The sequence below is a fragment of a genome, unplaced genomic scaffold, assembly GCF_019419815.1.
Source record: "Pyrus x bretschneideri cultivar Hongxiangsu unplaced genomic scaffold, Pyrus_bretschneideri_v1 Contig16, whole genome shotgun sequence".
Taxonomy (NCBI): Eukaryota; Viridiplantae; Streptophyta; class Magnoliopsida; order Rosales; family Rosaceae; genus Pyrus; species Pyrus x bretschneideri.
The window spans coordinates 1526414-1553078 of record NW_025999457.1 but is presented as its reverse complement, the minus strand read 5'-3'; the positions used below and the strand labels follow the sequence as shown (position 1 = coordinate 1553078).

The 26665-nt window shown below is 36.1% G+C and overlaps 1 protein-coding gene across 26 annotated transcripts in view; it reads left to right on the top strand.

Annotated features, from left to right (window-relative positions):
- LOC103957777 overlaps positions 1-26334 on the top strand; it is a 51802-nt gene extending 25468 nt beyond the window's left edge. The window contains exons 1-10 of one of the 26 annotated variants that reach the window (XR_007257071.1): positions 17161-17480; positions 17742-17781; positions 19933-19981; positions 20384-21860; positions 22328-22499; positions 22795-22878; positions 23274-23300; positions 23437-23479; positions 24147-24407; positions 24610-24643. Coding sequence is in view for 19 of the 26 variants with exons in the window: in XM_048580851.1 (XP_048436808.1) it covers positions 19955-19981; positions 21786-21860; positions 22795-22878; positions 23253-23300; positions 24147-24222; positions 24633-24803; positions 25808-25900; positions 26165-26319 (729 nt within the window). In the remaining 7 variants the exon portion in view is untranslated. The other 25 variants (XM_048580856.1, XM_048580853.1, XM_048580850.1 and 22 more) reach the window with 25 other exon arrangements.
- Positions 26335-26665: the final 331 nt, after the last annotated feature.

Sequence of the window (26665 nt, the reverse complement as noted above, 5' to 3'; positions counted from 1 at the left end):
CTTTCTCTTTCCCTCAGTTTCAATCTGCTCACCTAAAATCCCCAGATCGAACATCCTCTGTGACATCCCACATCGCCCAGGGGACTGATCCTTAGATGTATATTCCCATCCTACCTAGCACGAGGCCTTTTGGGAGCTCACTGGCTTCGGGTTCCGTAGAAACTCCGAAGTTAAGCGAGAAAGAGGCTAGAGCAATCCCATGATGGGTGACCCACTGGGAAGTTGCTTGTGAATTCCCAAAAACAAAACCGTGAGGGAATGGTAAGCCCAAAGCGGACAATATCGTGCTACTGTGGTGGAGCGGGCCGGGAAAGTGGTCCCACCTGAGCCGGGATCTAACATTGGTATCAGAGCCTATCCCTGGCCGGAAATGTGCCGACGAGGACGTCAGGCCCCTAAGGGGGGTGGATTGTGACATCCCACATCGCCCAGGGGACTGATCCTTATATGTATATTCCATCTCTACCTAGCTCGAGGCCTTTTGGGAGCTCACTGGCTTTGGGTTCCGTAGGACCTCCGAAGTTAAGCGAGAAGAGGGCTAGAGCACTCCCAGGATGGATGACCTTCTGGGAAGTTGCTCGTGAGTTCCCAAAAACAAAACCGTGAGGGAATGGTAAGCCCAAAGCGGACAATATCGTGTTACGGTAGTGGAAGTGGGCCCGGGAAGTGATCCGCCCCGAGTCGGGATGTGACAATTTGGTATCAGAGCCTATCCCTGGCCGGAAATGTGCCGACGAGGACGTCGGGCCCCTAAGGGGGGTGGATTGTGACATCCCACATCGCCCAGGGGACTGATCCTTAAATGTATATTCCCATCCTACATAGCACGAGGCCTTTTGGGAGCTCACTGGCTTCGGGTTCCGTAAGAACTCCGAAGTTAAGCGAGAAGGGGGCTAGAGCAATCCCATGATGGGTGACCCACAGGGAAGTTGCTCGTGAGTTCCCAAAAACAAAACCGTGAGGGAATGGTAAGCCCAAAGCGGACAATATCGTGCTACGGTGGTGGAGCGGACTCGGGAAGTGATCTGCCTCGGGCCGGGATGTGACATCCTCCATCTCAAATAAAAAAACCTTCCCCCTTTAAAACCTATGGAATCAGCACTCATGGAATAATCATGGATTTTTGTTGAGGTAATTTGATTTTTTCCTCTTCTGTAATTTGTTTCTGTTAGTTTATTGTTCCTAAATTTTAATTTTTCTATTTTCTGACTTGGAAGAGTCGACCTTCAGGTGATAAAATCATGATGTGACCATCACATCTCACAACGATGAAATCGCACGGGGCTTCTTTGATTTCTATCAACTCCGACCACGACCAGTGTCGGGTAAGCTATCGACTACCCCCTTTTCATCTTCTTTTTCTTCTTCTGCTTCTCCATGCGCATTCCAATTTGACTGTTTGTGTTTTGGATGCATCTTGATTTCCTTAGTATGTTTTGAAGGAAGATTTGTGAAAAACATGTTCATTTAAGCAACATCAATAGCATGCAATTAACAATTAAAGGCGGAATCATGCTTGTATGCACTTAAAAACAAAACATTTACCCATGAAATTCAAAGCCTAGTAGATAGGTGAACCAAGACTCAACTCAAAACAAAGTGAGTTGAGAAATCAATACCTTTGTAGATTCCTCTTTGCATAAGCAAAGGCTAATCACCCAAAGAGAGGGCCTTCATTCCTTGCATCTTAGATCCATGGATTTGGATGGATGAAAAGGTTTCTCCAAGTTCCCAAAATTGAGAACCTCCAATGATTCATCACCAAGGCATAATGAAGAAGAAATGAGTGACCTTGGAGGAGTTTGATTGCTAGATGATCCCTCCAAGGTGGCCTAAATTTTAGAGAGAAATGAGAGCTTGTGTTCTCATCCTTTCCCCAAAAATTACCATATGTAAATTTTAGGCTATAAAGTCCTTTATATAGTCCCTTCAAATAAGTGACCTAATGGACCAAAAGCCCTATTCTTCTAACATGGCAAGCCTATAGGGTTTATTGGGCTTTCAAGCCCTTTGTTTATTCAAGTTGTCATACAACTTGAGTTAATGGGCTTGACATTCAAATCCCATTGGGCCTTGCGGCCCAAAACTAACCCGAGGTCTTTAACGAACTTATTCGTTTGATTAATTAACATATTAATTAATCCTAGCCTTAGATAAACAATTAAACCATTTAATTATTCTTACTCATCTCTGTTGTTTCTTCAAACTCTACCTTACTCGGTGAACGATCCATTAGGTTCCTTTTAGCGAGGCAGTGGGCGATTAAAACTCTTTCTAATCGATTGTGAATTGAAACTTACTTTCAATTCTCCCGTTAGTGATAATATACTTTTAGGGCTTCCACAAACCATGGTTGACGCCTAGCAGCATGTCATGGTTACCCAAGCTAATCAGAAGAGGGGGAGAACCTATTCAGTTTTAGGATTACAAATGCAATACGGTCTTTCTCTAATACAATACTCTTGACCACATTGTTTGGTTTGATAGTTTATTCATGTCTACTATCCAATGTGAGTCTTGTGCTTATATGATTACCTTGAATGTGATTTGGAACACATTCCTAAATCTCATTCATACTTTGGCCAAAGATTCTTAATCATATCATAGAGTATTCTCCCTCAAACAGTTTGAAGGTTAGAGATCCCTTGTTGCGCATTCACTTGCCTCCATGGCTAAGTGGCTTAACCCCAACGATGCCATGGACACCCTCCTGATGGAGTGACTTTGACATAATCAAAGATTAAGGACCTAACCACAAGACAACTGTGATGCCTCAGGTCAAAAGACTAATTTGCATTATCCCAACCATGAGTTCTCATGTGACATGAATATGAGAACTCTTCGTTGATCGTGTTCAGTGAACTCATTCTCTATTGAGCACCTACGTACTTGTCTTGATGTCACACACACCAATGACTCGAGACTAGTCACTCTCCCTGAGAGAAGACATAGCACGTACTGATCTTAACGGACTGTCAATGCCCAATTGACAATCCTATGATCAAGAACGTTTAGGATGTGTCAACGAAAGAATGGTCTCATGAATCTAACTTCTTTAGATCGCATTCTTCCAATCACATATTCCTTGGACTTATCGTTTAAGCATATAACATTTATATGAGACGGCTCAAACAATAATGTTTGCCCTTAATATTAAACTAGATTAGTTTAACATGTGAAATGTCCATAAAGTATTATCATATGATTGGTTTTAGGGCACATTTCCAACAATCTCCCACTTGCACTAGAGCCAATCAGCTTAGTCATCAGTGATAATACCTCTTCTGTAGTCATTTCATAAATGGCTGAGTAGTAGGCCTAGACGATGGATATCTATATGTTATCCATAGAAGCAACCTTGAGAATAACGACGTCACCATTATACATGATTCTCAATCATGTGGTTCAGTCTCTCATTTGAGTTCAGACCTTGATGAGACCTTGATTCCCTGGCTTGAGCTATCGCCCCATTAGTGTCATACACTTTCTGGTTGGAACCGAATGGAGAGTTCATGAATGAACTTTCCCATCCAAACAACAATGTTGTAAGCTTCTATATGGAAATATATTTTGCATACATGATGGAACACATTAAAGTCATTACTTTTAACGTTTCCACCCAAATATCTCTTTAGTCATAATAAAGAGATATTTCATTATCACTTCATTCATAATGAAGAGATATTCTATGATGGATTAGATTCATAATCTAATACATTTACGCTTCCATTACGTTACTCTAATTCTTCCTCATTCTTGAGGAATCCATCCTTAGTATTTCTTAAATACCTAAGGATTCACTTGACAGTTGCCATGGTTCTGATCCTGGGCTTGCACTGATATCATCTTGTACCGTTCTAGGTACAACTTTTATCAATGTTTTCATACAATATGAAATACATAAATCACCTTTCTGCGTATGCATAAAGGATTCTATTTACGCATTATTTCTTTGGGAGTCAAAGGGTACATTCCCTTTGAGAAGAACAACTTCCTAGTCTCACTAGAATTGTCATTCTAATTGAAGTTTATCATCATATGAGAAACTTCCTAGCATCTCATTGTCTATTTTAGGGATTGATATAATCCAATTATATCTTGAAATCTATCATTATAGATTTCCATCCCATGTATATAGACTATGTCTCCCATATACATTCTATCATTATAGAATGTTTAAAGTCATAACTTTAACGATGAAGAATTCCTTTCATTTTCAAAATTAATATATATCATGTATACATATTCAAATTTAGGAATATGATCAACTCCCACTAATCTTTTGTAAACCTAGTAAACAAAAGATTCATTTACATCTTTATGAGAAATCAAACAATTGATCTTTTCTCATAAGACGCTTATAGCTCCCACTAGCTTGTTAAGATCCATGATGGATGGATCTCTACAACTAACCTGTCTTGTGATTTATTGTTTTAGACATATATTATCAAGACTATCTTAATAATGGTTTCGGAAACCCATATTATGTCCAAACCATTCAACTGAGACAGTTTATAAACCTTGGAGCTTGTGGTATAGGAACTAGGTTGTCTTAGAAGTATTTATCATATATATATGGGTAATTGATAATGTCCAACGAACTAAATCTTATTCATGTTCATTCTTCTCCTAATGGAGAAATTCATTATCTTACGATGCTACTTTCCTTAATATTTTTTCAAGGAAATTAATCTAAAGTGTTACTTTTACCTTGGATCAAATCTAAGGAGGTAAATACTTTAGACGTCTTACTCATCTACTTACATTTCTTGAATTCTTTGAAACCTTTTGCAAAGTATTCGGACTTGTGTTTATTCAAAATAAACTATAGTCCAACCGAGAGTGATCTTCGGTGAATGTCATACAACATGAGTAGTATTATGTTGTGGATAAGTGCCACTAACATCTAAGTGAATTAACCTCAACAACTTTGTGATTCTTTCTTCTTTCCAAAAGAATAAAGATTCGAACATTTCGCCTCTATACAATTTTAACAAGAAGGTATTGGATCCGGATCTAACGATCCAAAGCATCCATCTATGACCAACTCGTAACTTATGTTTTAGAGGTGTCACAACTCAGTTGGGATTAGTCACTCCCTTGCAACCTTTTGGGTTTTAAGCATCATCGTATTCTAAACAGTTAAACTACCACATCATCTCTACTATAGAGACAACCAATTAAATTACAATAATCTAATTATTGATTAATAAAGAACAATGTTTTGTCAAACAAAACATTCATCCATCTCTACTATAGTGACGGATTTAAGTTCCTTAAAATTGGAATGTAAAGACAATCTTTAGTATTTTCCAATTTCTTTGGTAGTTCATATGAGGAAGTAAGTACAATCCGCTTTCGCAGAGATCTATATTCGATTCACGTTTGGATTGTGAAGTACTTTCTTTTCTCTCATTAATCTTCTACTTCTTATTAGCACACTTTTACAACAATTGTAAAACATAGTTACTAATACAGAATCATGCATTCAAGTAGAAGAACCAACTGTTATGAACTTTTCAAGAACATTTTACAATACCTTCGAAAGGTGTGTTCTTGACACTTGCAAGACATTTCTTGCAAATACCCCTTCCAATGTCCATCCTTTCATAAAGAAAGTTTGTTCCCTTGGAGTTATTTTGCCTTCTTCATTTGACTTCCCTTTTGATTACAATAGTCATGGTCCCTAAACTCCCACTATCTCTCTTGAAACTCATTTCAAATGTGTTATACACATCAAACGATTTGGAGAGCGTGCGGTTATTGTTCACTATATAGTTTACAATAAACTTAGTGAACCATTAGGATAGGGACACAAAGGTGAAGTCCTTGCCTAGTTTCCGTCTCGTTAAGTGGTTTAACACTTCAACACTCAATGATTCAAAATCATCATAAGTCCATATAAATGGACTATTTTTGTCAACCAACCATTATGTTCTAAACATAATAACAAACTTTCAAGAGTTGTTCAAGGCAACTCTCATTTCTTCATACAACAATTTGTAAGTGAAGAATCATGGCACATAAAGTGTCCATGCCCTTGTGCTTACTTCTCAAGTTCCTTGTTCGTGTAACAAAGAGACAAGCACTAAAGTTTGTGTTGATTAAGGGTTGTTCAAAGCAACTCTTATTTCTTCATACAACAATTTGTATTTGAAGAATTATGACATTTAAAAGTGTTGTCCTTCTCATGTTAGACTTATCTAACATATTCTTCCAATGATACATTATCAATAGGAAGATTGTGAGGATGAGACTACTTAGTTACATCTACAAGCCATTAAAGACAATCTATGGGATTGTAGAACTAAGTCCGGAAATTAAAGCATTCGGCTTTTCTTTGTCAAGTTTTGGATAGCGTTTGCAAATATATTGGTAAACAAATACATAACGAATATAAATTGATTGATTTTAAGCCATTTGATTCGGGTCTTTAAATCAAATAGCACCACCCACTATTTTTGGCAAATTCCATATCCCTCATCGGAATTCGAGAGTTTTGTTGAACTCTTAGCAGGGTATGAGAGACTCACCATTACCAAGCCCACCTCAGAATTATATCATTTTGGTTAGCAAAAATAATGATGAGAGAATAACACTTTAGTCATTTACAACTCTTGTAATTACCCATCTAGTTTGGCCTCTAGAGAATGAATGCCTCAGAATTATATCATGTTGGCACCATTGCACTTAGTTAAGTTATTCCCACCATGCTTAGTTTATGTAGAGGTTCAAGTACAACCTCAGAATTATATCATGTTGGTCATACTCGTTGTCTACACTCACCTCATCATATGCGTATAGACTCCTCCTGAATGTAAGCATGCACTTTGTACTCCCCCATTATAGGGTGAAGCCGGTGTACAAGTCACAAACGATTGGAGCCTACCACGGTGGAAGGCCACGAAGAGATATTCAAAGCATCTCTCGCTTATCAACTTAATAATGGTTTGTTGAGGGTTTTAGGTCTCATCACATATAAACATACATTTTAATCCAATTAAAACATTTTGGTCCTATTACAACTATTGGTCCATTTGATTGATTTAGTTGTATATAATACTCCCACTAAGCTTTTAAAACGGTTTTTAAAGCAAGAGTATATGATACTACTAACATAAGGTTTGCATTCATTGATGGACTATATAGTTGCCTTAGGGCCTTAGGATGACTATGAACCTTTGATTCGATTCAACACGAGCCTAGTGTTGAATCTCGGTCTAGGGATGGTGATTGATTTTAGTTACGCGTTTAATCACATTAAGGCGTGTTGTCTTATTGGGCGTTGGACCCAACTACTCCAATTTCATGCATATCGAATAAAACAAGAAAGGAGTACTTCAAAGTAAATAAGAGCTTATGCTCTTTTACAACAATTGATCAAATCAAATTACTTTAAAGTAAAGAAGAGCTTATGCTCTTTTACAACAATTGATCATATCAAATTACAACCAAAATTTAATCTACACATTCCCATGGTTCAAACAAATTTGAAACGGCCTTTCACATAGCTCAATTATAGTAGGCTTAGGTTCATAATCACCCTTTCTTTAATTAATTAACGCTTTAACTAATTAAACTTGAATACAACATTTTCATTTGGTTTTTGTATCCATAGAATTGATTTAAATGGAGCTAAATGAAATGAAAATCCAATTCTCATTTAAAGAGACAAAACAATTTTGTTCTCTACCTAATTTGGGCCAAAATGCTATGACCTCAACTTGTTTGGGCCATAGTGCAATTAACCTCAACTTTTGGGCTATTTTGCAAAAACTTAAACTTTTGGGGTCACTTTGTAAAAACGCAAAAGTCCACTACTTCATGTAATTACAACTAGAACCCAAAATTTCCACAAAAAAATAAAACTTCATTAAAGGAGCAAAACAATTTGTCCTTTTAGTGATTTTGGACCTTTACGTAAAAACGTAAACTTTTGGGTCAAAATGCAAATACACAAAAGTATCAAAACTTTATATAATTGCATAAAAGCCCCACAAGGACCCTAATTGAGTAGGGTGGCTGGTTTTGAAGCAAAGTAATAAAAAAAATTTCAAAGTTTTTGTAAGTGGGGTGTGTGTAATGGAATAAATCATTACATACCTACCCACTAAAATTTCTTTAATTTTTCAAAACAAATATCTAATATATTTAAACATTAGAAATATTTCAAAACAAAAACTTTATGAAATAAATCAAAACTTTGAATCAAAACACAAAACCTTTTGTTCTTGGCAAGAACATATCAAGAACAATGAAGAACATCCATGAAAACCCATAAGAGCTCCATGAACATTCTTCACCCAAAAACATACCAAAACCACTCAAACTTAAGGGAAATAACATACAACCATACTAGGGTACATAGGGGTTCCAAAAGTCACTTTAAAACACTTTTAACAAGTCAAACAAGAACCCAAAAAATCCACCCTTTGGATTTGGCCGAATTTCCCCAAAAAACATGGCACCAAATTTTAGCTCCAAAATTCATGCTCATATGAACTACATCTACAACATTTGAGATGGCAAATTTTCTAACAAAATTTACATTCAAAGAAGCAAGAATAAAGCTTGTAACAATTACAACATTCAAATCACAAACTATGAACTACAAAACCCAAAAGGATTCACCAACTACTAGACTTAGGCTCTTGATACCACTTGAAGGAAGATTTGTGAAAAACATGTTCATTTAAGCAACATCAATAGCATGCAATTAACAATTAAAGGCGGAATCATGCTTGTATGCACTTAAAAACAAAACATTTACCCATGAAATTCAAAGCCTAGTAGATAGGTGAACCAAGACTCAACTCAAAACAAAGTGAGTTGAGAAATCAATACCTTTGTAGATTCCTCTTTGCATAAGCAAAGGCTAATCACCCAAAGAGAGGGCCTTCATTCCTTGCATCTTAGATCCATGGATTTGGATGGATGAAAAGGTTTCTCCAAGTTCCCAAAATTGAGAACCTCCAATGATTCATCACCAAGGCATAATGAAGAAGAAATGAGTGACCTTGGAGGAGTTTGATTGCTAGATGATCCCTCCAAGGTGGCCTAAATTTTAGAGAGAAATGAGAGCTTGTGTTCTCATCCTTTCCCCAAAAATTACCATATGTAAATTTTAGGCTATAAAGTCCTTTATATAGTCCCTTCAAATAAGTGACCTAATGGACCAAAAGCCCTATTCTTCTAACATGGCAAGCCTATAGGGTTTATTGGGCTTTCAAGCCCTTTGTTTATTCAAGTTGTCATACAACTTGAGTTAATGGGCTTGACATTCAAATCCCATTGGGCCTTGCGGCCCAAAACTAACCCGAGGTCTTTAACGAACTTATTCGTTTGATTAATTAACATATTAATTAATCCTAGCCTTAGATAAACAATTAAACCATTTAATTATTCTTACTCATCTCCGTTGTTTCTTCAAACTCTACCTTACTCGGTGAACGATCCATTAGGTTCCTTTTAGCGAGGCAGTGGGTGATTAAAACTCTTTCTAATCGATTGTGAATTGAAACTTACTTTCAATTCTCCCGTTAGTGATAATACACTTTTAGGGCTTCCACAAACCATGGTTGACGCCTAGCAGCATGTCATGGTTACCCAAGCTAATCAGAAGAGGTGGAGAACCTATTCAGTTTTAGGATTACAAATGCAATACGGTCTTTCTCTAATACAATACTCTTGACCACATTGTTTGGTTTGATAGTTTATTCATGTCTACTATCCAATGTGAGTCTTGTGCTTATATGATTACCTTGAATGTGATTTGGAACACATTCCTAAATCTCATTCATACTTTGGCCAAAGATTCTTAATCATATCATAGAGTATTCTCCCTCAAACAGTTTGAAAGTTAGAGATCCCTTGTTGCGCATTCACTTGCCTCCATGGCTAAGTGGCTTAACCCCAAGATGCCATGGACACCCTCCTGATGGAGTGACTTTGACATAATCAAAGATTAAGGACCTAACCACAAGACAACTGTGATGCCTCAGGTCAAAAGACTAATTTGCATTATCCCAACCATGAGTTCTCATGTGACATGAATATGAGAACTCTTCGTTGATCGTGTTCAGTGAACTCATTCTCTATTGAGCACCTACGTACTTGTCTTGATGTCACACACACCAATGACTCGAGACTAGTCACTCTCCCTGAGAGAAGACATAGCACGTACTGATCTTAACGGACTGTCAATGCCCAATTGACAATCCTATGATCAAGAACGTTTAGGATGTGTCAACGAAAGAATGGTCTCATGAATCTAACTTCTTTAGATCGCATTCTTCCAATCACATATTCCTTGGACTTATCGTTTAAGCATATAACATTTATATGAGACGGCTCAAACAATAATGTTTGCCCTTAATATTAAACTAGATTAGTTTAACATGTGAAATGTCCATAAAGTATTATCATATGATTGGTTTTAGGGCACATTTCCAACATGTTTAGACGGTTCGGATGCGCCTAATAAACAAACCTAATTTGCCTCGCGCGTTTAGTCATCACCTTCCTTCGTCTATAACCTCACGCAGAGACAGAGCTCCCCCAAAACCCTAAACGCCCAAAAGTAATTTTGTTTAATTTTTCAATTAGTTTTAATTATCTGACGAATCCCTAGCATAAATTCATTCTTTTTCTACTCTAAATGTGTATAATTTTTTGTTTTGATTTTTTGCAGTATTAATCACAAAGCTACAGAACTGAAATTGCAAACGTTATCCATGGCTCGCTTCAAAAATGTAAGCTTGAAATTTTTAGGTTCTATTTGGTTGTTGAGAAAACTGAATCAAAGAGGGCTTTTTTTTTTTGTTAATTTTCTCAGAAACGTAGTTGATTGTTGTGTTTCTGAAATTTTGAAAACAGAAGGTGTTTGTGAAGTCGGTTTCGATGAAATGATGTTTGATATGGTTAAACATATATATTCAAGATTTTGATCTCTGTGTGATTTGGCAATACTACTTTTCACCTAATATTCCTCTCTCTCTCTCTCTCTCTCTCTCTCTCTCTCTCTCTCTCTCTCATGAAGTCGCTGATTGCATTAAAAAAAGGTTCCCAGTTAATCAAGTATAGCCGGAAAGGGAAGCCAAAACTTTGTCCATTCAGAATTTCTACTATGAGTAATTTCCATTACATTAGGATATTGGATTCATTTCATACTAATAAGTTTTTTATCTTACATCTTCTTCCAATTGCGCATCTCCACGATCATTACTAGATATCTTAACCGCTTGAATGGCTTCATTTTTCGTATGTTTAACAGGATGAAACCACACTAATTTGGTTTAGGGATTTAGGGTTTTTGAGTTAGTTTTTGTGAATGTCATTTTTTCATTTTAGGCACACTATAATTGATTACGAGTTTTGGGATCCTAAACACTTTAAAATGGTTTCCAGAAAAGACATCTTTCTAAAGGCGAGTAGTGACACTGTCAATTTCCTCAACCAATCTTCACTGGAATTTTCTCTGTCATCCTATATATTGCAGCATTAACATATTTGATAAGAAATTTTCAGTTTCTGGCCACTTAAGATGGCAGGAAAATGGACACAATAAATTATGCATGGTCTTTATCATAGCTGAGAATTGGAAAGTGCCTGAAATCAATAGTTATTAAACTCTTCCTTTTTGTTTGAAATGCGGGTGGTGTTGGACAAATGGGATAAAAGAAATGGTTGTTGCCTGACAAGTTATCTGAAAATAATGGAAAGAAAATTTTCTACATCGTTATTCTTTAATTGTATGATAATGCTTTTAATGTTTTAGATTACATTGATCTGTATTATTTTAAAGAATATATAAAGATTAGTTTATAGGTGTATGCACTTAATATTGGATATATGGTATTTTTCAGGTTATTTGACATACAATTGCATATAATCTCAATTTTCTCCTACAGATTTTATCTGAGCTTCGGAATCATTGAAAAATTTGTCTAAATAATAAATTAATTGACATGGTTATTAGTAATGAATGAGGTGTTTACTGTGTTTTTTTGGTGTGTACAGAGCCAATGGTATGTTGCTAACGAAGGCAAAAACAAGATGCAGTTTGCTGCATATAGAAAACGGAGGTTAGTTTGATTCCAACTCCTTTTTTTAGTTTATTTGAATAGAAAATTGGTAAGTTTGAGTCCAATTTGATTATTTCTTGCTTTTCTGCTGCCTGTCTGCTCTCCCCCTTTCTTGCTGCCGTCCATTGCTGTAAAAAAAAAAAAAAAAAAAAAAAAAAAAAACCATTTGCCAAACCCACCAAAGCCACAAGAAAAGACAAGTAGAATTTTATATTCTCTGCCCACTTTTATTCATGATTGTTGTTGGCTTCCATTTTTTAGAAAGGAAAAGTCCCGCTCTTCTTGGACAATACCATCTTTCTCAAAACATGGATTCGGAAAGACATCTGACAGAATTTATTTTGAGTCTAAATTATTAAATTAGGAGAGCTAAGAAGATATTAATAACTCTGATTTTCTCTTTTGGCTACCACCTTGCTCTGCATTTCTCTTTTTCCTCCTACTCTGCTACTTTTTCAGTGTTAAAACCTCTATGCAAAAAACACATTGTATGTGTTTTGCATGTTTTTGTTCATGCTTCTATTCTTTGTTGTCGTTGTGGTGACTCTGAATGGAATTCTCAGTTATCTATTCCTCTGCAATACATGATACATCTTATTTTTGTTCATTGATAGATGATGCCACATGCTTGAGATTTTTACGCCATCATTATGTTGGTTCTTTTGTGATTGTTATTATTTGTTTTAAAATGTGTATGCTGTGTGTGCACAGATTAGAGCAGAGATCCATGATTTAAATTCAAAATAATCCTCACATCAAACTTAGTTAAGTTCAATGTTGTTTTTTGAAACTTTGTATGCTGTTACCAATAACGTTAAGTTTAAATCATTTTATCATAACATTACGTATTTAAATTTAACTAATAATGTTAAGTAATAAAACGACGTAACAAAACAACATTCGTTGAGACACGCCAAAAACAAGAATCTTCATTAACATTATTAATAAACCAATCAATATTTCATAATTTTTTGCATGTAAGTGTACTAATATCGATCCAAAGCCGCATGGCCTACCTGTGTGGTCAAATCTTTTGATAGAACAATTGCTCGACGTTTTCAATGTACATAGCATTAATCTTTAGTACATTAATTCAAATAAAATTGTGGCTCAAGGGAACAGTTAATGATCCACATGGCATCAAAGTATCTTACTCAATTGTATATTACACATGTGTATTGCATTATGTGTGTGTGAATACCTTTTTTCACCGTCAATCTATATTAGTTTTGAATTCTAAGTTGATTTAACAAACAGGTTTCTTTTTATTTCAGATTAATTTGGTTCTCGCTAAATGAATCAAAGATCATAAGACTAGAACCAATGGTTTCCAAAAAAGGTTGGTTCTTGAGTATTTTCATTTATGCTTTTTCAGTTCTTTGAATGGACTTCCTATAATCCAAAATGAGCTATTGAACAACTCTTTTGCTACATTGTGTTTGCAAATCAATATTTAGGCTAATAATTGAAGGCTGATTCTTTTTTGTTGAAAAATGTAATCTGGATTCTTAAACTGCGGCGGTTAATTTGGTTTTTAGGTGAATTTTTTGGGTGGGGGAGAAGGGTTGGTGGGGGCTTTAAATTGTTATTCTCAATTGGTATATAAATATGTGCAAAACATGGATATCATGGAAGAATTCAAATGTTTTTTCTGCATTAGGTTGGAGAGCATGATCATTTTCTGTTTACACATCACAAAGTTTGTTTTGAGTACTTCTCAAGCCATTGAGGCACAAATGTTCTTCCTGCATTAGTTAATGTTCTTTATATCAAAATTTAATAAATTCAATTTTCCTTTGTATCCAAATATGTATTAAAGTAATTGTGATTGAAGTTTGTTTGTCTGCTTTCCAAGATTTATTTTTTGTTTACATGTCGTACTCCGTTTATGAATGGTTTTTGGTTAACTGAAAGAATGCTTTTCATTCTTGGTTTTCAGGACTTTATCTACCGTTTACAAGTCAACCCCATAATACCAAAGTACAAGAGAAGCAAAGATTTGAGGTGATTTTTGCTCTAACTTATTTAGATTTTATATTCTGGGTTAATTATCAGCCGGATTCTGTTGCTAGATTTAGAATTGTTATTTGGTACCATTGCTGCCACTTGCCGCTTCAGTTTTCACATCCAAATGCCACAAAATGCTAATTTTAAATTCTAGGTTATGGGTAAGCATTATTATTTGGAGGCACAAATTATTTTCAGCCGCTAAACCAAGTTCTAAATCTTTTTTTGTGTAGTTTACATTAGGCTATCCAAGCCCTATTTTAAATGTATGATCGGTTTGCGTGAAATGAATGAAAAAGAGAGTCAGAATACCCTGTGAGATGACCGATTCCAGAAACCATTTTAAATAAAACGTATCAAAAGTGTTGAACGGAGAGCTACAAGATTATTTGCATGGAAAACAGATTTCACTTTGTTTTCTTTCCTCAAAGTGCTTTTATTTAATCCGGTTCTGTTTCGGTTGCGTAATTCGTGGTTCGCAACGACTAAGAATTGTTTCCTAAGAAATCTATTGAGCTAAGTTCTTTTGGTGGGAAATTAGGGTTGCTGATGTTAGCAATGGATTGAGTCTTTCTGTTTGGTATGATTATATCTCTGAACAAGCATTGATAAATAGAACGATTTTGATCAATAATTTTATTCGGTCAAGATTCAAACTCCCATTGTAGAGCAAACTATAACTCAAACTCCCATTGCAGAACAAACTAGAAGTCAAACTCCCATTCCAGATCAAACTATGAGTCACACCCCCATTTCAGAGCAAACTGGGAACGAGGAGAAGCAATAGGGCATGGCTATTTCCGGGGCATCGGTCGTTTTGAGATTCTGGTGTAATTAGGTTTGAACATTCTGCTCCTCTGCTTCTTGATTTATATATATCTCGAATTTCTCTCAATTGCTAATGGATTTATCTTCTTGGGAAATTTCAGAAAGTCGGGTCATGTGAGGAAGAAGCTGGTTTGTTGCCATTTTTAGGTATATAATTATGTGCCCAGATAGCATATTCAAAGCCTATTTAGTTATATGGGTTTTTTATTTATCTTTCTAAAGCTTTTGTGCCTGGATTTTAAATATGTGATTGATAATTACTTAGCACGATAATTGTCAAGCATTTGATCGTTATTCATGAATACAAAATCTTCATTCACAAATCTGATGAGCTATTTAGAAATTCGGCATTTTCGTCATCCAATTCAATAGCATTGGGGATACTATGCTAGAATTCTATTACAGCTCCAGTTAAGAGATGTGAAGCATGAAGAATATCTCTTTAGGAAGTGTTAGCTAATCCGGTTAATTGGTCAACGAAATTAGCCATTTCTGTCATCTAGATTGGATAAGCTAGGAAGAATGTTAATAAGTACGTATCAATTGCCGCATTCGCTCATCTATCCTTCTCTTCATTTAGGTAAAATGTATCTTATTCGTGCAGTTCAAGGTGATGCATTCAAGTCCCGCAGCAACGCGCGGGCACATTTTCTAGTTGTTACAAAATATCCTGCATATATGCAAAGAACCAAGACAGCTTTCATGGTGGTCTTCAGATATCATGATCGGCACTGCTCAAGCACTTAATTTATCTCTGAATCTACTTTATTTGTTCATAGCAAATAAGTTTTTCTTCAATTTGTCTGATGCTGAAACTATCACAATATATTTTGCTTCCCAATCTTACATCCAAACATATACATCATTGCACTTTTTGTTAACACCATCGCCATGCTATACTTTTACAATTATACATGAAATCCTAAAAGGTGAACATCTCATGTACGCAAGGCCATTCGAGAAAAACTAAGTCCAATGAGCGTGTGTTACAGTATAACGATATTACAGCATTTTCTGCAAACTAAAAATGAACAAAATGTTACAAGAGACTTATCCTCCTCGTACCTAATAGAAGAACAAAAATAGAAGAGTGGTGCTGCTTACACACTGCGACTTTGCATCTCTTTTGGTTGAATCTCTGGCATAGATGAGAGAAGCACATTATTTAATGTATATAAAAAGTTAGATTTCAATGCGGGATCTAAGAAAAAAAAGAGTACTCATTGATTGTATTTAGACAAACATATTTTATTCAAGTGCATATAATATAATATATATATATATATATGTATATGTATATATATAGCTCATGGTATTGACCAAGATGGCAAAACACAAGAGGCATAGAGAACTTAAGGAAAGAAAAGCAGAAGAGAAAGAAAGAGATCAATTGAATAAGTAGTGATTGAGTTAATTTCTTTAACATCAATAATCTTACATAAGTAGTTCTTTTTGCAGGAAGCACTTTAAATGCTTTTTGAACTCAAAAATATTTTACCTAAAAATGTTTTCAGTCGTTTAAAAGCACTTGGCAAAAAATCTCTTTAGTATACTACCAAATTTGCCCTCAAATATTATCCTAATTCTGATTTTGCCTTCTTATACATGTGGTGGTCATTAATCTGACTCGTTAGAGGTGGTGTCTTCCTCAATGGCCAGATTGATGATTGCAGCTGGGAGGCATTCCCCATCCTATACTGCATCCGTGTGTTGAGGAATTCCTTCCATGCTTGCGACTGGTCTTGGGTCCCAAGATCAGCAAACTGTGCGGCAGACTATGTGGTGTCTCATTCTGGCTCAGAGATGTACGATTCTGTTTGGGTCGAAAGACCCCCATCTTCGCTTGTGGGCATTCTCAGCAATGACGGCCTTTCTTGCACACCGAACTAGTTTTTTTTGATGTTAAGAGATTGGGCTGACTTCAAGGTCTTGTGTGTCTGTTTGTACCCCCGGTCTCTCTCCTAGTTGGTTGATCTGTTTGTTTTCCTTTGTTGGCTTTCTCTGGTTAATATTTTGATCAGTTTCTGAAAAAAAAAAAAGAAAAAGTAGGATGGGGAACGGCACTGTGCAATTTTGCCTCAATTTCGCTTTATTTACGAGTTTGCCACCGGGCTGATTTCAGCCCAAATTTCGCTTCATTTACAAGATTGCCAATGGGCTTAAGAACGGGTCTGCACTCTTTGGGCTGGATCTGGGCTTTGACTCGGGGAGAGAGAGGGAAGGGCGACAGAAGGGTTGAGAGGGGAGGGGGAGGTTCGCCGGGATTTCGGGGAGGGGATTTTCAGGAGGGACGTGCGGGTGGGTGTCCTGTGGGTGATGCTTCGGTCGGAGAGTTGTTGGGGGGAGGAGAGGAGGGGGACAGAGAGACTGACGGAGTGGAGAGAGATGGGAGCTACGGGTTTGGACTGAGTGAGACAGAGAGGTTTAGGTAGGTTAGGGCCTATGAGATTTTCTCCGATTTTAGAGAGACGGACAGGGAGATAGAGATAGAGAGAAAGAGCGAGGAGAAAGTATGGCTGTGTGCATTTTTTGGGTTTTCAGTTTTTTCTTCTGATTCAACAGGTACTGCACTGTTTTAAATTCATTGTTTATTGTTTTGTTTTCCATTTGCTTTGTTAAAATCATCATTCGAATTTTGTTGTTTCACTGTGCTCATTTCTGTGCTTTTTCATAATTTCCTGCTGTTTGCTTCTCATCCCTCTTTTGGTAGATTGTTTTTCCATTCCTTGGTTCCTTATGTATTCCTTGGTACAAATCTGTTTACCATGTTCGAATACAAACTCTTATTCTCTCTAATTTTTGGCTGTGTGATGATCCTTGCAGGTGAACCATATGAACGGTTTTTAGAAATTGATAGCAGCAGGTTCATCCTGACCCCTTCACTATTATCTGCTTAAAGCAAAACATTTTAATTATGGCCTTCGTTGCTTGACATTTTTAGGTATATAATTTGCCATACTTTTGTTTTAGTTTCTTCAGTTAGATGTAATGTCACCCATTTGAGTCAAAAAAATTTCTCAGGTGCTGGGTTTCATTGTAGTAACTGATTCCACAATGTTTGAATAGGAGCTCTTCTAATATCTGGTTTTAGGTTTTGAATTCTGCTCGAACAAAACTGAAGTCTATTTCATCTGCTTGATTCAGTACAGTTTTAGTGGAAAGAAATCAAATTCTATATGCTTATTTTATGTTTGCTTTCTTACATTTAAAATTACTATCATCTTAAGCAATAAAGTATTTATTTGGTATGAATTACCTGTGATGGTGGATAAAAAATGGTGCTTGGACTTCATAGGAGCGATTCTTTTATGCATTGGGTGTGAATTTTGAAATGGGTTTGTAGTGGGTGAACTGAAGTTGTACAAGCTTTCATTGCCTAACTTGAACTGCCTGTGTAAATCTTAATGATAACATATTCATGGTGGGGATGGAGTTGGAGGACTGAGAATGCTATTTATATTTCTTACATTTTTCATTTGACATGCTTTTGGTAAATATTGTTAACATGACATTGATTTGTAAACTGTTTGTTTTTCAAATTTTCTAATTCAATTTAGATTACCAGAAATCATTTATAAAATGATTTCAGATAAAGAAAAAGGAAAATACCTGTGACATATTCAGATGACATAACTATGAAACATAAAGTATGGGAGATGTTATAGATTTAGAAACGATTGTTTAGTTAAATACAAAACAAATTCAATGATTTATTGAGTTATATTACACAGGTATCCTATCTGCCATAAGCTATCCACTTATTGGTAGTTTAATTTCCTTCCAACCTGATCTCAGTTTTTATATTAAAACTATACATTAATTTGGGACCACTCGATTTTTTTTTTTAGTTTCTTTTAACATGGCTAGCATAGATCATATATGTACTTGAAATTGTTTTGTTTTTTGTTGTCTTTACACCATAAGGACCATTAGGTATTAATTCATATATGTATTGGGTGGGTTGGTTGGGTTGAATTTCAGTAAGAGAAGAAAAAGTAATCAAACACAAGAAGCAATTGGAAACATGGCTGCAAGTGATAAGCCGAAATCCGTTTTTCAAATAACTATATTACTTTTGTAGTGTATGCATGCGTAAGAAAAATCCAAATCGTACAACAGGATCTTAGGGCTGTGTGTTTTGTGTTTGGTAAATCAATGCATTGAGAGAATATGAATGGTTGCGTCTGGTTTGGATATGTGTCTATGGTGGTACCCCCATTTCAAGGCAAATGGCAGCGCTTGAATATGGTAACCCAATGGCTTTCTTTGTTATTTTTTCGACTGTCTGCCTTGGCGTAGGTGGTAATAGGATTAGGTGGTGTTGAGAGCAACCTCCAAATTGATTGGTAAATCAAGTATTGGATGCTAGCGTTATCTAAATCCTCTCGAAAATTGGTTTAGTTAGTACATATTTGTATAATATTTTGATAGCAAATGTGTTATATTCTCTCTGTATTTGGTTCGCAAAGAGAGGGCAACATTTTTCGGCCTTTGGATATTAAAGACTACAGATGGTTTTACTTTGTTAATTAGTTTAATTAGCATGTCGTTAGGTGGGGTCTGGTACGTATGATGGAACTAAAGTGTGTGACAGATGAATCACAGTTGGTATAATAGTTGACAGTGGATCTTTGCACGATAGACATCTTGCTGGATGGATTGTGCTTTTACCAACCCTAATAAAATTATATTTGAACCATGCTGTCTTTTGCCTGTATATGCAAAAATCATTTCCGACTGGGTAAGTGTTTTCTGTTTGGAGTGTGTGAGTGTGTGTGTGTGTGTGTGTTCATTGTAGGGAATCTTTCCCTGGAAGGCTCACTGGATGCACTGAAACTTGATCTTAATTAGCTACTTTTCAACTTTATTATGTAGCGTTATAAGTTTTCAAATGTATCTGTTTATATGCTTTCATAATACATATGAAGATTCCGAGTAAATTATAACATATTTCAATTTTTAATTTTATGAGTATAGAATTGGAACTGAATGCTTCGTTATTTTGATCTTGCAGCTGAAGCCAAGAGAAAGATCTCATGGCAGGAATCATGGACTTGATGAAAGTGAGGTTAACAAAGTGTGCTTTAGCACCAAGATTGGAATCTGGGTGTTCTGAGTTTTGTTTTGTTGTAATTTTTCTATAATCTAGATGCTGAAATACATGGAGTTGGAATTAATAAGAATCGATTGAACATGGATTTTTTGTTAGATTGGTATGGCTGACATAGTTAAGAAGTAGTTTAAGATGCGGTGATTAGGGAATCTCTTTAACTGGACATATTTGTTTTCGTGAGGTAGATAGAATCCTTTGTAATTTAATTAATTAGATTGAAATTTGGGGTCTGGATTATTAAACTATGGTGGTTAATGTGGTTTTTTGGTGAATTTTTCAAGTGGGGAAAAAGGGGTGGGTGTGGGATTTATATTGTTAATCTCAGTTGGTATATAAATATTTGAGTGTGCAGGAAATGGATACCATACAAGAAATGCAAGAATTGAAATTAGAAGGGATGAGGGCAGTTTGCAAAGGGTGGGTTCGGGGATGGTAAAAGTTGCATAGGTGGCAAGATTAATGGTGGTAGTTTCGTGGTGGCGTAGTTCTCCGTGAAAAATGGCGACGGTGGTTACCTTGCTATTTCTATGCAGCGAGCACAGTATCGAGAGAGGTGAGGGAAATAAGGAGAGTGGTAGAGAGGGAGTGAGACATGAGGGTGGTGGCAAGGTGGTGCCTCGAGGGAGTGGCGAGTGAGGTGGTGATGGTTTCTTGAACGGGAGATTGATGGTGCACTAGAGAACTTGACTCCTCTCTCAGTCTGGTCTTTGGAGAAGAAAACCAAACAGAGCTATGCATTAACAAAGTTTGAAATGAGGGTTTTTAATCTTTGGCATGCTATTGTCTTTATTTGATCATTCTTTGAATAAAATTCCAATGGACAAGTGAAATAAACTGAATGAAAACTTGGAGAAGAAGTTCTGATTTTTAATATCTTCAGTCGGGGATTATTGAGATGCCTTTTGACAATTGAAATATGAATGCATTATGTTGCTTAGAACCCAAGTCAATATTTTTTAAACTGGAACAAAAGTCCATTATCTAAACTCGATTTTTGCTAAAATTGTTTTATAAATTTCATTATAGTTAACAAAAAAATAAACTTATGAAATCTCAATTATGATTGTTCATGTGCCCCTACTGAGAAATGTGTTAGGTATGATGGATGCTATAGATAGAAAAATGTTGGCTTAAGGTTGGATTCCAGGTAAATATGTGCTATCCCGGATGATGGAATTGCATAGCATCATAAATTTCTATATTTTCCTGAACAGATTTACTGAAAATGTTTTTCAAGGATATTCAACAAGAACTTTAATCTTCAGATTCTCTCATTGTTGCAGTCTCTAATGGTTTAGTGAATCCTATTAGCCTATTGTTAGATCAATTAAAAGAGTCTTTTAGCCTTCTGTTAGTGTTATGTCTTATATACTTTCTCATTGTTAGATCAGTTGTGATTCTGTGTAATTCATGTTTCCGGGTGTAAAATTGTTCATACAATCTCACTTTTGCATCTAATTGGTGAGCCAAAAAGAAAATTTTTAACATTTTAAATCCTAATTATCTCTATTTCAGCCAATGCATATTTTTTTCCACCTGAAGGTCTTTGATGCATGTTTTTTTTTTTTTTTTTTAAGTATTGAAACATACATTGTTCGAAATTTGTTGAGCACTAGAAACTTTACAAGTTAAGACTTGCAATTTTATGATGTATGATAACTGTTTTCTATGTTTGTTGTTGATTAAACACATGGGATACAACTCGGTCTTAGACACTTAATAAAGATTTATTGTTTGAAATTAATGGGGCACAGGTTATTCTCATGATATTGGCTGCAAATGCTGCAGTAGGAGTGATTACAGAAACCAACACAGAAAAAGCTCTTGAGGTAACTTTTACATTTATAGCATTTCAGAATTCACATAAATACCAGAAAACATCTTGAAAGACTACCATTTCAAGCGGATCTTTTCTTTCATGCAGAAACCAAGCTTCCTTTTTCTTAACTCATTCTACCAAAACTTCAAATTATGTTCAATTTGGTGATTGGCTGTTAGCACTTAAGTTGATCTATTTATTTCCAATGTACCCTTTTTTATGCATTGCTTTTCTGTTGCATGTTTAGAAGATGAATGCATGAATTCTTAGGTAACCTTCTTTTTGTTCTGTGATGTAGGACAGAGTAGGACAGCGGAAATTAGATTGTATAGCGGAAATAATTCCAAAAGCTGAAATAATTCCAAGAATTAATGATGAACAAAATTATTTCCATTCCATGCATAAACTGGTTAAGTATTTCTAGATGGTCTGTGCATGTTGAAGTTTCAAAATAATGACAAAGTAATCATGCTTTAGGTAAATGCCAACATGAAGACCCAATATAGATCGCCATCAAAATCTCTACCACCCATTTCATCAGCTACTGAAAGAATATAGCAAAGCCACTATTTCCAACAAATTCTTTCAACTCCTCCACGTAGGTGGCCTTCAAAACATGAACATCACCAAAATGTAAACCTGGATGCCGGTACACTAGCACCTCTCCTTGAATTGGCCTGCTGTCACTGCAAATATCATTGGGCCAAAAATTAGCCCTTCAAACGATAAGTGAACCATATCTATTGACATTAAGATCCGCATGGATCGAGAAAGCAACAATGCAGAGTAACACCCACGAGAATGTTTTGTTTCGTATTCATCGTACATAACTCAACATTCTCCCTTTGTAAATTTTTTTTTTTTAAATATTTGCTTTAGCTTTATTTGAGGGATCATTGTTGTGTACCATAGTTGATGGAATTGATCTTTCTGGTTCTGTGCAGGTTCTCATTTGTAGATTGATGGATAGGCCTTTGTGTCCAACTATGTGCAGCGGCTTCTACCATGAAACTCAGATACTCTCTTGGGTACGTTCCATATGAGTTTCTACTGCATATATGTATGTGGCTTTAGATTTGTTAGTTCAATAAATTGTAAGCCTTCATTTTAAAATTATCAGTTTAGTCTAAAAGGAGTGAGAAATGAAGTTGATCATATAGTATGTGTCGTAGTGTCGTAAAAATCTGTCGTAATAGTGATACTGAGTAAATATTATATTTATGAAACAATGCTGGATTTGTTGGATTTCTTTTCTTTTTTGTTTACTGTGGATTCTCGTAGTCTTTTCTTGTGTAATTTTTGGTGCTTTCACAGACCATGTGTGAACTGCATGCCGCATATATTTCTTATGCAAACAGACAATATTTTTTTAGATTACAACTTTTGTGAATTTCCTTTGAAGTTCATCCATTTGATTGTACAGTGGCTCTTGATGTCAGCTGAATTGAATGTAAGTGAAAATCAAACTGCTTTGCTTGGTTCACCCATCTCTTGGTTATTTAAATTCTTTAGAGATGCCTATATGGATTTGTGATTTTGTTAGATTTACTCTGGTGAAATGTGTTATCTGCATTGGTGCATTTTAGGTGGTGACCCCGGTCGTACCGCCTTTGTAGTGCATCTTTTTGTGTAAGTTATTTACCATTCTGCCACTGGCTCTCTCTGCCCCTACTGTTGGTGGATTTCACGTTATTTACAAAATTGCCACTGCCTCTTCATTCTTCGTTCGGTGAGGGTTTCGGGGATGGGAGGCCATGCCACCTCTGAGATAGAGATAGAGATAGAGAGAGAGAGGGAAAGGGAATGGGAGGAGTGGGGATCGCTCGGTGAGGGTTTCAGGGATGGGAGGTCATTCCAATAGAGATAGAAATAGAGGGAGAGGGAGAGGGAGGAGTGGGGATCTCATCGCCATTGCTGCAGATCCTCGATTTCATGAATGGGAGAGGGGGGACAGTCAGGGAAAAGCATGGGGGCCGTCGGGATTTGAGGGAGAGGGGTAGGGATCGTGGCTGGGGGTTTGGGTTTGTCCCTTTGGACCGTTTCCAACAGCACCACTGTGCTCAAACACTCTCTCTTGCAGTGGAACTCTCGCCTCCCCTTACTCAATCCTCTGCTTCTTCTTTGATTCATGGTTGGTTGATTTATAAAAAACCTTCGAGGATAAATTTGGGGTGGGATCTGGGTTTTCTCTGCATTACTTAAATTTTGCATTTTTTTTTCTGGATTTCAATTAAGAAATTAATAAATTTGGGGGTTTCTGATTTTGTGTTTTGCTGTTTATATGCTGGAATAACAGGACAAGGAGGAAGACAAGGAGTTGGACCCTGGATGTGCTCTCCTTCGTCCATCCTGCGTCTGCATGTCCTCATTCACAAGATAAGTATACTTGATTTTCTACTGTTTTGTTTGGTTTTAATTCTCTCTGCCATTCTCACTCCACACTCTCTCTCTCACTCAGTTCGGAGCTTTTCAACTTTTTCGCCCAAATTGCTCAAAAATTCCAGCTCTCAAACATCTCAGATCCCTTACTCACCCTTCTATCATCGACACCCCAAAGGTATATATATCTCTCTCATCGCTTTCAGAATTCTATATATATATATATATATATATTTTTGCCAATGGAAGTTGGTAATTTTGATTGTTCTCCGGGGTTGGTTTTTTTCATGAATAAAGTACTGTGTTTTCGCTATATTTTGGTTTCGAGAAGTTGATGTTTTTGGGTTATGTTCTTTTTTCCCTTTTTTCTCAATTCTCAGTGAGTGGCACTTTTTCTCAATGGAAGATGATAGTTCAAACGTGTCAATGGTTCCAGAAATGCGATTACAAGGTTACGTGCATTCAGTCTACCAACAGCATTTCTATGCATTCGACTCAGACACATGGATATGTTCCAATCTCTGCGACAAGCACTACTGCGAGGCCACTACCATATGCGAATATCTTCATACATGTCAGTTCCCTTTCTCACCCTCTTCATGTTTTATCCAATATTATGTTTTTTTATCTGATTTCATGGGTTTTCTTGACGCTTTTCCGTTCTTTGATATAGGTAATTTGTTGTTATGTTTTCAGGATCTGGGTCTTTTTTCAATTTGCATTTTGGTTGTCCAAGATTTCCAAGTTTTTGTATAAAAATATAAGAACAAAACTGCACATCGAGGAGTTTATGATGAACTTTTTGGAGTGTCGGAAACACTTCGCTTTAGGAATATGTAAAACTACTAATTATTGTTTGATAATCCCTTACATATGTGTGTAATGAATGACTTTGGACTTTACCATAAATTAATTTAATTTCTATTGCGGCAAATCTGGTCATTTTCTGTGTAAGTTTCTCCTCATGGTTCAGTTCTGGCATTCCCCCTCAAAACATCGTTTGTCATTTCCTCTTTTTCTGTGTTCAGCTTACATACCTTTCGTATATATTGGAGACTACGACATCGACTACGACGATAAAAGATGTCAGTTGATTGTATATAAAAGCCTGCTTATCTTATCGATTTCATTCACTCACGTGTTCCTCTATTCATTCATGATTGTGCTGAATTTATTCAGGTTAAATGTGTTTTATTCATGCAGTTACATCTAAAACAGTTGATTCCCATCGCAACGCACGGGCATATTTTCTAGTTATTTCTGTACGCTTTCATTTGCTTTCATCTGCTTCATCTCTCCATAAATGTGAAAAAAAAAAAAAAAAAAAAAAAAAAAAACCTTGCGTTTATCCAAATCAATCCTAGAATCCCGAAAGCAAAATTCATCCAAATCGTTCCAATCTCCCTTCTCTCAGTTCCTTCCCGCTCGATTCTCTCTGGTTGCTTTCTCTAAAATATCCACTCGTCTCTGCATCCTCTCTAATGTTTCAATTTGCCGGCGACGGCCTCTAGGATTCAGGCGATGGCCAACGTCGAGGTTGGTCTCAACTGACTTATTCCCAATCCCTGATATCCTCAGGTTTGCCCCAAAATTGGATCGTTTATGATCCTACTCTCAACGATTCTCCCCATGGATGCTCAACGTCTCCTCGCTCTCCTCTCACTACAACTGGTAAATTTTTTCAATTATTATTCCAATTTTGATTATTGGGTTGTGGAATTTACAGATTTTTTTCTGGGTTATCAACACTATATATATGCATATGACAAGTATAAACAACATTTTAGTCACAGGTTGAAAGTGGGTGTTTGACAGTCTGAATTTGAATGACATTGAGAGCGTATAGTGTCATAATTTAGTCACAGATTCATATAACTTTGATAAACTTTGTCATCCGTAAAATATTCTGAATATGGAATTATTTTGATCTTAAAGATGACATTTGGATGTGCCCAGTGGTATTTTCCTTTGGTAGCTCAAATCATCTCATATTAGTAAGTGGAGTTTTATGTTTGATGAGGCCATTTTTTATAGTTCTTAAGGGCGTAAGTTTAGTTACGCCTTTTCGCTGTTTTAATTTTAACTTCTAATGTTCTGTTACTTTTTGTGAATATTCAATTTTTGCCGGGCATTTGACTGGATATCCAAGGAGCATTTAGATGGAGGGTAATACATACTTTTTTACATGCCAAATAATTTTCTTGAACACACATACGATAATACCTCCTTTCACATAGTAAGAACCAAAATATATGAACAAAAACTTATTTTTTTGATGATCATTTGTTTTCGGGTTTTGATCTATCCATGCAAAGATTGTATGTCGTGTTTTTTGTCTGTTTGAAGAGTTATCTGATGCTTAAGTTTTTTTTTTTTTTTTTTTAATTGTTTGGTAATTTATGGGTTGAAATTTGAATTCAGTTTTAGAACTATAAT